The sequence below is a fragment of the Engraulis encrasicolus genome, chromosome 6 (genome assembly GCF_034702125.1).
Source record: "Engraulis encrasicolus isolate BLACKSEA-1 chromosome 6, IST_EnEncr_1.0, whole genome shotgun sequence".
Taxonomy (NCBI): domain Eukaryota; kingdom Metazoa; phylum Chordata; class Actinopteri; order Clupeiformes; family Engraulidae; genus Engraulis; species Engraulis encrasicolus.
The window spans coordinates 21,702,081-21,716,529 of NC_085862.1; the positions used below are offsets into that span (position 1 = coordinate 21,702,081).

General features: G+C 49.0%; 1 protein-coding gene across 2 annotated transcripts in view; it reads left to right on the forward strand.

Annotated features, from left to right (window-relative positions):
• The window catches only part of btbd8 (BTB domain containing 8), a 67,855-nt gene that overhangs the window by 51,558 nt on the left and 1,848 nt on the right, over positions 1–14,449 (forward strand). The window contains exons 15-18 of one of the 2 annotated variants that reach the window (XM_063200909.1): positions 1,009–1,678; positions 9,513–9,600; positions 10,593–10,738; positions 11,003–13,012. In XM_063200909.1, coding sequence (XP_063056979.1) covers positions 1,009–1,678; positions 9,513–9,600; positions 10,593–10,738; positions 11,003–13,012 — 2,914 coding nt within the window. The remainder of the gene's footprint in view (positions 1–1,008; positions 1,679–9,512; positions 9,601–10,592; positions 10,739–11,002; positions 13,013–14,449) is intronic. The other variant, XM_063200910.1, reaches the window with a different exon arrangement.

Here is a 14,449-nt window from a genome sequence, read left to right on the forward strand (position 1 = left end):
GTGGAAAAGGAGGAGTGGAAAATGAAGAGTAGGGGAGAGAAGGACAGAGGAAATTAGGAGGAAAAGATGGGAGAGAAGGAATGGGAAAGGGTGGGATGACAGTATGACATCGCTGGAGTGAAGAAGAGAGGATTGGGAAGGGAGGAAAGGAATGAAAAGAGGGGTGCAAGAGTGTATGGAGGAGAGAGGGCAGGGGAGGATGGACAGTGCCAGTACTGGATGCCAGTTCCCAGTCTCTTTGACCTGGCCTGTCTGGATGTGTTACCGTACTGCATCACAGTTTTTGGCCTAGTACGTTCTTATGGGGTTTTTTTTCAGTCTTTGGCCTGTCCTGTTTTCTAGCCCCTAGGTGTTTGGGGCATGTGGAACTTCCGGCTGCCGTAGTTTGGCTACAGAGGCTATGTATTGTACCGGGGCATTAATGTCATATGCTTTTGATCGTGACGCATTTGTGGATTATCATGTCAACATGAACCACAGTACATTGTGACAAAAACAAACTTCAAAGGGTATTTTTGTCAAGTATGGCATAGGGACAGGTGCTTTAGCACCACCTCGTCCCTATCTGTGCACACCTATGATCAGCAGTTGTGCTCTGGAGATGAAATGAAACATGACAGAAGCATTAGTCTGCAAGGTGTTGTTCTTTCTAAACAATTGTTCAGTGTTGATATGCCAAAGAGGCATGTAGGAGTGATTGTCTCGCTACAGTCACGCAACAGTTGGCTTTGATTACATGACTGTCGACCAGATGGCAGCGGCGAAGATGAAGAATATTTCAGCCTTTGAAAAGTCTCTCTCTTGGCTCACGCTGTTGTGAATATCTCTCTCTCTCTCTCTCGCTCGCTCGCTCTCTCTCCACTCCTCCTCTCCCCTTATCTCCTATCCTTATAGCAGAAATAAGTGAAATGTACAGTGCTTCAGACTTTGCATGTTTCTTGTCTCGTCTTTCTATTTTTTAAATCACTTGCTCACTCTTCCTCTCTGTCTATCCATCTCTCTTCTCAGCAGAAGAGAGTGAAATGTTCGTCGGGTCCTGCGTCTCCTTCTGAGAGCCCGACTCCACACCGGTCCCCGAGGGTTTCTCGCCCCGCCCAGCGGCCGACCTCCACCCCCCACTCCTCCTCCTCCTCTCCCGCCACCCCCCACCGCACCGCCATGAAGTCCGACGGCCTGGGCACCCCGGCCCACACCTCCCCAGCGGCCAGGGGCGCTGCCACGGCTGCCAAGTCCAGCAACGGAGAACCTCTGCGGGGCAAGAGCGACAAGACCCGACCCCCTCTGGACCGGAGCTCCACGGCCAAAGCCAAGGCGGCGTCTACTGGAGCCACAGCTGCTGGTGGCACCAAACCTGTTGTAAACGGCACAGCCACGGCACGAAGAACTGACGCCAGCGCCCATGCTAATGGGCCTAAGGGGTCTCCCACAGGGAAGGCAGGGGCTGCGAAGGATGGGCAGGAGAAGAAGGCAGGTGTGGGAACAGCGGGCGCGAGAGCCAAACCCACACAGGCGTCGACGGGCAGTGGAGCGACGGGACAGACCCGGGCAGTGAAGACGGCGAGAGTGGGAGGAGTCAGCAAGGATGCAGATGGACAGGCCACACCCCCAACATCAGGCAGCGCATCCCCCGATAACAGCTCTGGCAGCCTACGTCACAGCAGCACACAGCCAGCTACCGGTGAGTGAGAAACACACTCACATGGTGTGTTCCAATACTCGTACTGTCCGCCCTTTCCGCACTGTGTTTGGGTACGCAGGGTGTTCCATTTCTAATCGCGACGGTAAAGTGTACTGTAAATTACCCGGATAACGCCCCCAAAACGGCCATTTTTCGAAGTGTGGAGTTACTGTACACTTTTCGCACTCAACGGCCGCCATGTTTGTGACGTAGTTGAGTGTCAGATCTGTCAAACGGTTGAATCTCCGTGATAACAGCATAGTTTTGATTCCAAAGACAATCGCCATGTGTATTAGAGGCAGGGGTAACTTTAAAAAGTGTCAGCATAAGGAACAGTGCCTTCCGTGTTGAATTGCATATTGGCGGTTGGTAAACTCGGATGACACGCGACCAACCGTCATTTCCGTTAAGTGTATCAGACAGAACGGGAATCGGAATGTACTCGCCTCGTGAATCGCGGAGGGTGGAAAGGGTACTTCACTGCACTCAAACAAGGTACACAGTACAGAGGGTGAATAATGGAACATACCAACACACAGTCAGCCAGACCAACAACAACTATGGCAGCCAACCAACCTACCAAACCAACCCTGCCACCTGCAGGTCAAAGCACCCACATGAACCCCCACCCTCTCTGACTGCCATACTGCCCCACTCAGACTCTCAACTTTAATTACCGGTACTTCTTTACTGTCAGGGCGCAGAGCTAAACATATTGTGAAGGAAAGGCTCGCACCCTCTGCCACAGAGAGAGAGAGAGAGGGATGCACCATGCCTCTGCCACTGCCACTGCCTACCCCTGTCCTCCTTTCCATCTCTGCTCTCCTCTTCTCCACGCCTCATTCACTCTTATTGAGCCCCTTTCCTCTCCACTACTCTCTTCTCCTCCCCTCCTCCCCTCTGTCCTACCCCCTGCTCGGTCACTGTGTGTCTCCCCCTCTCTCCTGCTCTCCTGCTCCTCTCCCTCTTCTCCTCTGTGGCAGCCTCTTCCTGCTCTGTCACCGTCTCTGCTGGGGGAGGCAGCTGCTATAAATAGTGTTTGCTCATAGACAGATTTACAGGTGGTGGTGGTGGAGCTACTTGAGTGAGCATTTAGCAGATTAGCTGCTTCACCAGACCTCAGGAGAGGAGGAAGAGGAGTAGGAGGTTGTGTGTGTGTATGCGTTTGCGTGTATGTGTCAGTCTGTGTGTGTGTGTCTGTGTGTCTCTGTGGATGGATGTATCGGAGCAGTTTATTTCTCTGAAAGTTCAGATGTTGTGTTTGTGCGTGCCTGTGGGTGTGTGAAAAGGTGCACTTATTCAGTGAAGGCCCTCTGACACGCTCTCTTTCGCTCTCGTAACGTGTTGACACTTCACTGCTCCTCAAGGCTGCATCACAAGGCTCAGGTGATGCGTGTGTGTGAGGGAGAGAAAGGGATGTTTGTGAGAGTCAGGCTGGCTGCTATTTTAAGCGTGCCTTAATCCCAACCCCTTGGGCCTGCACAGCACAGCACAGCACAGCACAGCACAGCACAGCACAGCACAGCACAGCACAGCACAGCACAGCACAGTCAGGTTACTCAGCAATAGCATCAACCTCCCAACTCCTCCTTTGCCACGATCCCCCACCAACCGATAATATCATATTTCCCTTACTGGAAGAGCAATGCAATGTGCGTGCATGTTTTTCTATTAGCGAAGATAGCAGGATAGGATAGCATCTTGCCTTGTGGGTTAATGCATTTATCTGTGCATAGAGGTTAAGAGTGGGATTCTGGCTCTCTCCTGGAACAACTTCAAGGGAATAAAAGGCTTCTAAGCTTTCCAAAGGAGTCTGGTGCAGCGGGAGAAGTCCAGTTCAGTCGTCTAATTAGGGAAGGCGATCAACTCCAGATAGAGATTGCGTGCCAGTCGGTGGAGGTGAGTAAGGTCATGGTCTCTGTTGTCACCTGGTGCCTCAAACATCAAGCAAGATGACGCTATTTGGACAGGGTGACACATTCAAGCTAGAAAAACATCTAGGTCTAAGCCCCCCACATTTGGGCTTACATTACCAACGGGGACCCCGGTTCGAGTCCGGCCGGGGTCATTTCCCGGTCCTGCCCCATCTCTCTTTCCCAATCACTCCCTGTCTACTCTCACACTGTCCTATAATAATAAAGGCCAAAAAGCCCCCCAAAAAATACTTTAAAAAAACATCCAGGTGTCCAGCTGCTTACAACTAAACTCGTTTGACTTGGTCACCACTTGTATCCCTATTCCTCATTCCTTCTCACTCATGAGTCAAGGGTATTGATTCCTTTCGTAAGGTTGCCATGCCGAGGCATTTATTTTATCGCTTTAGCGCCCTCCAAACCTCAACCAATCGACATCTTTGGTATGGCTTCAATAACCAGCTACAGTATATTTATAGGTGCAGATATTTAGTAGACATGCTGCTCTTGTTGGTTTGTGCACCTCACTGGTGAATGTATCCAACCAACCAAGCAGCAGCACTCTGCTGAGCACATTAGTGAATGTGCAACTCAGCAGAAGACTGGTCTACCTCCATATGGCGTCTGCCTCTGTCAGCAGACAACATCACTGTGCAGTCTACATGCATCATTACCATGTCCAAATACTGTCCAGTGTGCATGTACATCATTGCCATGCTGTGCTTCTGTGTAATATTAGTTCAGTAGAGGGGAAGGGAGTCCAAACAAGAGCTGTGGAAACAGATGGGCTAGAGCTGCCAGTGATTTAAATCATGAATTATGAATGATCATATTAACATTTTTGGCAAAAAAATGTTGCTGCATATGCTTCATTTGTATTGTCCATTTGGGTAAATGTGGGATATTCAGACACAAATTGACATGGACATAGGTCTACATATTCCCTTATTCATTTTGGCATTCTAATGTACACATAAAATGGACATGGCAGGCGGTAAGGGTACGTATGCATGGTTTTGTTGTTTTTAAGGCGGAGATTACTGAGAGTGTTAGGTTTCTGCTGTGCTAGCAAGCTTTGCTGGATAAAATCATGGTTTCATGTGGTGTGTGCAACACCTCAGAGATGATACATCACCTGAGCAATTCACTGGAGTAAAAAGCCCAGGCCAATTTTCCTGCATCAGCTTAATTGTGTAGTGAAGCGCTTAAAAGGCAAGTTCACCCAGAGACAGTGCCTCCATTCCCCCCCACCCCGCCTCCCCTGCTTCTGGTTGCCCCTGTTGGGTCCTATGTGCAACACCTCAAAGACATTATTGTAGCAATTCAGTGGGGGAAATGCAGGTGAATTGTTTATGGACCTCCTCTGTCCCTATTTTTTATGCAGCAGGTCGTATGGCTGTTCTGAAATACTTTGAAAGGAAAGTTTACCAGGAGACTGTGCCTCCCCCCCCTTCCCTGTTTCCTCTCTCTCTCCCTATCTTCCTCCTGTCCCCTCCTCTCAACCGCCCCCTCTGGGCTCCCTCTGGCGACTCCTCTGTCTAGAATGAAGGTCATCCTCACAGGTTGGCATTCTGTTACCGTGGAGACCTGATACCCACAGCAGATGGTGCGGGAGTGAAGGAATGCTACAGAGAACAGTGTTTATAGGACAACTCCCACACACTTAGGACAACTCCCACACACTATCGTTTCTTAGAGAAATGTCTTCAATTATTACATTACATCGCATTCAATTTGATTACCGGCATTATTGCATGTGTATAATACACTGGTGCAACATGGTACTGCATCAAACCAGAAGCCATGAGATGTTGAGTGACATTTATTCACAATCATCACATCACAGTCATCATGCTTGTAGTCCCAAAACCAGCATTCTGTCTTTGCGTAGAGTAGACCATCCTGATATACAGTTACAACTGGGAATTGACTACAATTTACTGAAACAGTAGGGGACGTTGTATGGTTTATTCTCGGAAACACTGTCCAGAACTCCCATCAATATTGCCAGCTCTACTACTAATTATATCCTATCTTGTGTTTTTCCTTATAAAGGTAAGCTTATCGCTTGCTACACAGTGATTTTGTGTATGAGTTAAATTATTGCTCAATTGTTCCATTGTTGGCCTTGAACAACCCCTTTCCCTTGTTAGTACAACATGTTCTTCTGTCACTGAATGGACTCCAGTCATCCATTGTTCTACAAGAGAGTTCATACCCAGTCTGAAGGCACTGGCATAAACACCCAGAAATTAGCAGCCAGTATGAGGACTTGGACAGTTAAGTAGAGCGTGTTGTTCTCAGAGAGAGCGTGAGGGGAAAACATTTCACAGCGAAAGAGGCGAATTAACAGAGTATTACCATATTGAAAGTCTGTGGAATTTTCTGTGGTTGGATCGATGTTTGAAGAACAGTATTCCACCCAAATGCCATTTGGGATTTTGTGTTCAGGACTATATAAGGGTATTACTCAGGTGTGTGTGTGTGTGGGGGGGGGGGGTCATTGCTGTATGAGTTGGGAGTTGGTAGTGAATGAATTTTGGATCTGCTGTGTGTATGTGTACAGTAGGTATTGCTTAGGTACGTCTGTGCATCTGGGCGTGTGTGTGTGTGCGCGCGCGCGCGTGTGTGTGTGTGTGGGTGTGTGTTCATTGTGTTTCAGTGGCTCTCTGTCTCAGCTCTATGAGTTGGGAGTGAGTGAGTCTCGGATCAGGGAGTGCTTCGCTTCACAGCTCGCGTGCGTTTGGGATCAGGAGAGCGCTGCGCTGCGCTCTGCTTCACTGCTCCTCCAGAATATTAAGTCGTCGCTGCTTTCTTTACCCCCATCTCCTCTCTGCTGCTCGCCTTTTTCAGTTCATTTACTCCTCTCTTTCTCTCCATCTCTCTCTACTTCTTTCTTTCTCTCTCTGCCCTGTGTCTGTCCATCTCTGCCACCCTTTGCTTAGTCTCCTCTCTCTGTATTGTGTATTTGAATGTCTACTTGTCCCATGTACCTGCTTTCTCCCATCTATTCGTTTCCACCCTTTTCAGATCAGTCTCTCTCTCTCTCTCTCTCTCTCTCTCTCTCTCTCTCTCTCTCTCTCTCTTTCTCTCTCTTTCTTCCCTTCTTCCTCTCTCCTTGATGGGTCCATCTCTCCTTATGGTTTGTGCTCAGTGTCTTTTCTTTTATTGACTGTCTGTCTAGAACATTCTCTCAGTGTCTTTCTCTCTTTACATTCTATCCCCCTCCCCCTGTATCCATTCATCTCTCCTCCCGTTTCTTCTGTTTAAATTGATTGTGTGAGTGTCATCTTGTTTGCTTCTCAAATCGGGCTATCTCAAACACAGTGTGCAAGTGACTGACTGGGCTATGACAGGTTAGGGACACACACACGATAACACACATACACACATACACACATACACACATAACACACACACACACACGATACAGTACATACACACACATCACTGAGGCAATGAAGGTTAAAACTGCTGACACACACACACACACACACACACACACACACACACACACACACACACACACACACACACACACACACACACAGTCAGTTCCACATATAGGCACACCATACACTATACTATAATTAATTACCTCTCTTGCCTGTCGTGTGTTTGTGTGAGTGTACGGGTGTACGATGCTTTATGATGTACATTCTCTATATGTGCATAAATTGAATGGTGTGAGCAGGGTAATGTGATAGAGGTGAGAACGCTCTGCTCTGCCTAACAGTTTCTGTTAGCGCTCCTCTTCAGCCAAACACTGAGGATCGATTCACTGCTGGCGTACCTCGTGTTCCATCCTCCATTTTCCTCTCCTGTTTTTCTCTTCTCTCCTCCCCTTTCCTCTTTTCGCTTCCCTCCTCCCTTCACTCCTCTTCCCTCCCCTCTCTTTTCTTCCCCTCTCCTCTCTTTGCTCCCTTCTCTTGCCTTCCATCTCCTCTCCTCTCCTCTCAGTTCTCTATCATTATGTCTCCCTTCTCTCCTCTCCTCTCCTCTCTTCTCTTCTCTTCTCTTCTCTTCTCTTCTCTTCTCTTCTTTCCTTTCCTTTCCTTTCCTTTCCTTTCCTTTCCTTTCATCTCCTCTCTCTCCTCTCTCATCAGGTCTTCCACCTTCTCCTCTCCTCTCCTCTGTCCTCTCCTTTCTTAGTAGTTTTCCCCTCCTTGCTGTGGTGTGCCCACTGCAATGCTCGTTAGAATGACTAATTGACAGCTCTGGCCAGGATGTGAAGGCGGCATTACTCCTGCTGCTAACCCGTGAGTGTGCGAAGGGCAAGGCCAATAGCAGAGCTGTCAGCATGCGGAGGCCAATAAATAGCAGAGCTCCATTAGAGTGGCATTGGCGATGTGTCTCCCTGTTGCCTTAACCTCCCCTCTATCCACATCTAGCCACCAGGACACGTGTCTGTGTGTGTGTATGTCTGTGGACTCGTCGTATGCATGTAGTCCTACACAGAAAGTGTAAGGTTTACTTCTACATACCAGAACTGTAAGATTTCAACTGAACAAATCCAATTCTGTTGAAATGGGAGATTTTTCCCAAAGGGGAATAGGATGTGAACTTGATTACTGAATATTGACTGTCGGTGTATAGATTCATTGCGTGTATGTGATGATGATAATGATGAATCTTCTTCTTAAACCCTCTATGCCAGCTAGAATATTTAACCGGCTGATCAAACACACACATCATATCAGATTTATCACACACGTACGCACGTTCGTGTCCTCTGTGCTGTGTCCTTAGACCAAATTAATTAACGTCTAGCCGAGATGGAGCCACTAGTGCTATGGGATCCAACTGGAATAGCAGTAGAATAGAAGGATGAAGAATAGTCACTATAGACATGCTTTGAGACAAGTTAAAAGAGGGAATATGTCGCTAAGCTAGTGAAAGTCAATGGATCCGTGTAGCATTATAGCATGCGACATGCTCCCTCTTTTAAGTTGTCTTCAAGCAAGACAACGGCTTACATGAAAAATAAGACACGTTACCACCTTTATAAACCCTGGCCAACGATTTTAACTGTATTAAGCCCCAAAATAGTGGCATACCCCTTTAACCCTATTCAGACTGGGCTTTTTTGGCATTCCTGGGCCTGGGGGGGGGCTCTTTTGACCCCCCCCTCATAACTCATGAACGGAATAAGGTATGACCACCAAACTTTGGGGAGATGATCTACATATGGACATCTATGAATGACATAATTTTTGTGTCATTATCTGGTATTATGACGTCATTATGACATCATCTGTTTATAATACCCAAAATCTCGCCATAATGTATTTTCCATCAAATTTAGGTAATGCACTTAAATTTTAATGATTATATGCTTCAGACCACTTTAATGTTCACAAAGCTGTCTGATGCTAATGGAAATAGCAAAAAAATGTGAAAAAGGAACAATAATGAGACTTAGATCAGTGATTTTCGGTCAGACATACCTGTCAGAAAACCGTTGCCATGGCAACGGCAAAAATGATAAACATAATCTTTTGGTACTAAACTGTAGCCAACTAAATGTTAGGAAAAGTCACCAAGTTTCGTAGTCATAGCTTAAGTCGTTAAGGAATTATACTACATCAAAGTTGGTGCGGGCACTTTTAGCCCCCCCCCAGTCTGGATAGGGTTAAGGAGGTGTGTCACTAACATGTGTTTCTGCCAAGCTATTAAAGCACTTTGAGCATTGTGAATTGTAACAGCACTATGATTTGTGCTATACAAGTAGAGTACATACAAGTTGAGTACATCATCATTGTTGTTATGACTATTAATTTAGTTTTTAAGCCCTCAATTTCCTTTGGAATCAATGAAGTATCTGTGCTCAATGCTGATCTGCTCTACCATTATTATGTTGAGTGCAGTCTTGTTTACAATGTTGTTAATGAGTCTCTTTCTCTGTTTCTCCACCACCGCAGGCTCCAGGCCAAAGCCCCAGGCCAAGGTGACGCCCAGAGCTGCCCCTGCCAAGAGCAGCCCCCGAGCGGAGCAGGAGAAGACCAGCAGGTGAGCAACACAATACTGCTCAGTAATAAACAGCGAACTGTGTGTACACCAGAACCGCGCAAAGCGCTGGAAGTCATTACTTTTCTGTAGAGGGCTGGCAAACCCGACGAATTACTGTATGTAATTAAGCAAATACGTTGGCAGGGAAGCGAAATGTCCAGAGTGAATTTCAGAAGTTAAAAAGGCAAACCAGAGCCGTTCTGTGATCAGCTAAATCATACATGACAATATCACGTCCAGAGCGAATACAGCAATTTCATGGCGGAATCTTTCGACGACTTCAGCTACTCGGTCGCTTTGGTCGTTTCTGATGTGTACCCACAGTGAGGTTGGCATTCAATTCTGCTGAATAATAAAGTGAGCAGGAGCACTTGCTCCACACTCTGGTCAGTGGGTTGCATGTGTGCAGGCCAAGGCATCTGGCTATTAACTGTACTGCTACGTTTCTGAAATGACTGAAGCACAGCTCTTTATGGTTGCAGTTGCTCTCAGTTATTTTTTGCGTTCGCCTATTATTTATTACTACCATACAGTGCTTTGGTTTTTCCTTGTTTCATAGCTGTAATATAACTTTGTACACATGCCATTGATAGTTATTAGGTTTAACGGCATAATCAATTTTGGTGGCACCTGGTATGTGCTAATTTGCATGCTGTGTCTTTAAAATCCAATCCACTATATAAACTCAATAGCAGTGCCAACAGCAGTGGTCTTTGCCTCATGCATAGCCAGGGGCCTGGAGCCATCCGATCCCATCTATCACCTTTACGGTCACTGGTTGGCATTTACCAATAAAAGGGTGTGCCAGGATGAATTGGAATGATGTACCCATATCCCTGCCAATGGCTGTGCTGTGACACTAGTAGCCCCAGGAACAACTCTAGGAGTGAGAGAAACAGACAGACAGAGAGACTGAAAGATATACAATGTAGTACATACATTAACCACCTCTCCGTCCTGCTGTGTCTGTGTCTGTGTCTGTGTCTGTGCAGTCCCAGTAGCAGCTCTGGTGTGAAGGAGGCCAGTAAAGTCCGTACTGGAGCAGTCAGCAGGCCCAGCACTGCCTCCACCCCTGCGGGCAGGACAGACAGCAAGCCCCGGGCCTCACCAGCCACCTCCAGCCCCTCAGACAACCATGGTGCGTACAGCATGCATGCCTGCTTCCTTTTCCTTTTCTTCCTTTCCCTTCTCTTTTGAGTATTCCTTATAACACCTGTTCTTGACATCCTTTGCAAACATCTCAAGTAGCACTATTTTGTTCAGCGTGTTGCATTTAGAAACTTTTTTTTTTTGTATTTCGGGCATTTTTGCACTGTATTTTACTGCTGAGCTGCACTGTACTGTGCTGCCCTGTACCCAGTTCTGCTTCTTGTGGTTTTTGATCTTCATATTCATTTTACAGGTTCGAGACCGAGCTCAGCCTCCAGCACCAAGAAGACAGCATCTCCCAAGAAGGATGAGGAGAAGAAGCGCGTGTCCAAGCCGGCCGCCTCTTCCTCATCCTCATCCTCAGCCCCGTCTTCCACCACGCCTGCTGCTAGAGCTGCCAAGCCTCCCTCTGCGTCCTCCAAGCCTTCCCCCCTCTCCACCGGCAGCAGGGCCACACCCAAGCCCAAGGCGGCCCCCCACGAGGCAGCCAAAACAGCTGGCCAGACCAAAACAAGCGCTGCTGCCACCACCAAGAAGACGACAGCCACAGCCAAGGAGCCAGCTGGGGCGAAGACCTCCGAGACCAAACCAGCGCACGCTCAGCCCAGCGAGAAGGCACCACACACACAGCCTCCGCACACTAGCACATCAACATCATCATCATCAGCAGCAGCAGCAGCAGCAGGGTCCCTCAGCACAAAAGCAGCCAGATCAGGGCTCCAGAAAGTGGCCAACCAAGAAACGCTCAGTTCAGCCATGTCGTCCAGCACTCCTACCCAGCCAGCCGCACCAGCTGACCAGCTGAGCCGACCAGCGTCTCAAGAAGCTGCCAGTGCCTGCTCCACCACCACATCACGAGTGTGCCCCGACGAGAAAACGGCAGCAGGAACAGCTCCACAGCATCGTGCATCCACACAGCACACACACAGCACCCCACTGTCACCCCGAGATTCAGGGGACGCCTCGCAACAACCAGCAGCTCCCTCTGCATCCGCCTCAGCCTCTGCCTCCGTGGGCACCCCCAGCAGCCTGGCCAGCCTGGGTAGCACGCCCCAGGAGGAGTCCTGGAGCGGGGGAGGAGGTGGCAGCGGAGGAAAGGGCGTCCTCCGCAACAGGCCTCAGCTGCAAGCTAGCCCCGAGTCGGAGTCGGCCAGCGCTGCCAGCACCTCATCCGACGACATGAAGCCTCGCTCGGAGGACTACGACGCGGGAGGGTCGCAGGACGACGACTGCTCGCAGGGCGCGGGGAGGGGAGAGGGGGGCGCGTGGCGCTGCGGGACGATGAGGTGTCCAGACTTCCTGGGCAGGAGCAGTAGCGACACCAGCACACCTGAGGAGCTGAAGAGCTGCGAGGTGGGCGGGCCTATGGGGATGGGAGTGGGCATGGGCATGGGGGGGCCACTGCGTGTGGAGGTGCGGCTGAGGGGTCGCGAGCCCGACACCACCAGCGAGGAGGAGGCCGCCGCATTGGCTGCCAGGAGACGAGGGGCGGGAGTTGGTGGAAGGCCTCGCTCCTGGTTGGCTGGAGGAGGAGACGACACTCCCACACAGCAGGAGGAGGTGGCAACACTCGACCAAGGGGAGGTGAAGAGCGTGCCTGAGCATCAGCTGTTCTCCTCAGAGGAGGAGGAAGAGGAAGAGGAGTCTGAGGAGGAGACGTCAGAGGTGGAGGTGTTGAGGGGGAGAGACAGCAGTGCAGGAGGTGTGGGAGGAGGGGATCCGGGGGCAGAGCCTCCACACTTCCAGGGTATCGTGAACTTGGCCTTCGAGGACGCGTCAGAGCAGGACAACCAGTTCCCTGCCGGGCCTCCCCCCACCACCACCTCGTCCGGCACCGCAGGCTTCCGCCGCTCCATACTGCTGTCCGTGGACGAGTGCGAGGAGCTGGGCTCCGAGGAGGGGGGAGCGGGGGACGTCTTCGAACCCGAGGCACCCACAAACACTAACGGCCGCACCCCAACTCACCCCCCTGCCGCCAGTGCCACTACACCCAGAGAGGAGGCGGAGGGGAGCGGTGGTGTTGCCAAGGGGGTGGTGTTCCTGACGGAGGTGCAGGAGCCGGTGAGGGGGGAGGGGCGAGGGGAGACGGCCCCCCTGCAGCAGGAGAGGCCGTGCCACCTGGAACTGAGGGCCACCAGTGCCCCCTGCAGCCGGCCTGGTGACACTACACGTGCCGAGCTCCGGCTGGACTTACACGATCAGCATCAGCAGCACACAGCAGCAGTAGCAGCCACCCCCTCCCCCGTCTCCCACTCCCCTGCAGGTAACGTATAATAACCACTCTACGGACCGCCCCCGACCCCATAAACCACTCCCACAAACCCACTAACCACCCCCACCCCCCCTTACTCCTACCCCCGCTCACACCTAGCACTCTCCAGCTTTCCCACCCCACCCCACCCCCAGCCTCACTCGCTGCAGTCCAGTGTAGTAGTATTACTATCTTGCAACATACAATCTCTCCAGAGTCAAATGCTGATGGCACTTGTCCCTATTCGTCTTTGAGGATGTGAATCATCTGTCAAAGAGCAAATATTTCCATCAACCTGTAGATATCAGTGTGTATCACCTCAGTCTGCAAATCCATATCCATAAGCGCTTTTCATATCTTCAAGCTCGTGGAAAAGTCAAAATGTCGCCTTTTGTCTTGATTTAAGTCCCCTATCACCAAGTTTCCCATTGGAAGATGGAAAATCAGAGTCTGAAGTAGTTTTTAATGCAAACAACACTGTTCAGTTGGCTTTTGCAACCTACACTACCTAGATGCAGAAAGCGCCTTTGCCCTTATCACTTCAGGGTAGAGTGCAGATGTGATGGGACTCCTGATTACTATGGCAACACTTAGGGACATGCTCAGAGGGAGTGACTGAGAGAGCCTCTACCTTATAGCAGGGCAAGTAGACCAGTGTTATTTCATATCAATGCACTTTTATGTACATACTTAATTGAAGAAAATGCAAAGCATTGCAACCTTTGTGTTGTATCTATTTTAAGTCACTCATATGCAGGTGTTCCATTTTTGAGTGTTTTGTTTGTTTATTTACTTTTTTGTTCTTTTGTCATTTTTGTTTTACTTTCTTCTGTTTACATAGAAAATACAGAGGCTCACACTGTAATTTTAACTCACCATACAATGGCACAGACTTCCTTTCTACTAGATGTTTTATTTAAAAGGGAAAGAAACAAATAAACCAAACGAAACAAGAATTGAAATGGCGCTGTACTGTATAAATGTGTCAGCCACCAGTGAGAGCAAGTCTGCTTTGCTCACTGCTCTCTCTCTAAGTTGCTGTCAGCTACTCCACCTTCACATCAATACACTCTGTTAACTCGACAAGCACTTTCAGCATTGAGACGTCATAGAAAGCCATGTTTTATTGTGTTGACCATCAGTTTTTCAATCTCATAAATGTATGTGAGTATTATGCTTATTTGTTTTTTTCTTTATTTAGTCTACGTGTGTCTTGTCACTGTTGTTTTGTTTCTCCATGCCCATTCCCTGATTGGATCTCCTCTCTCCACTAGGCTCCAGTCCATAGCAGCCCATTTCCTTAATTGTAGATTTTTTTATTTTGGAATATTGTTTTTTACACTGTAGTTTTTTTTCCATCTTTTTTTCTGTAATTTGGTAGTAGCTGTAGAAGTTTCTGTATGTGGTGTTTCTAGAAAGTTGCTCCATGGTTCCACTATGTGTCTCTTC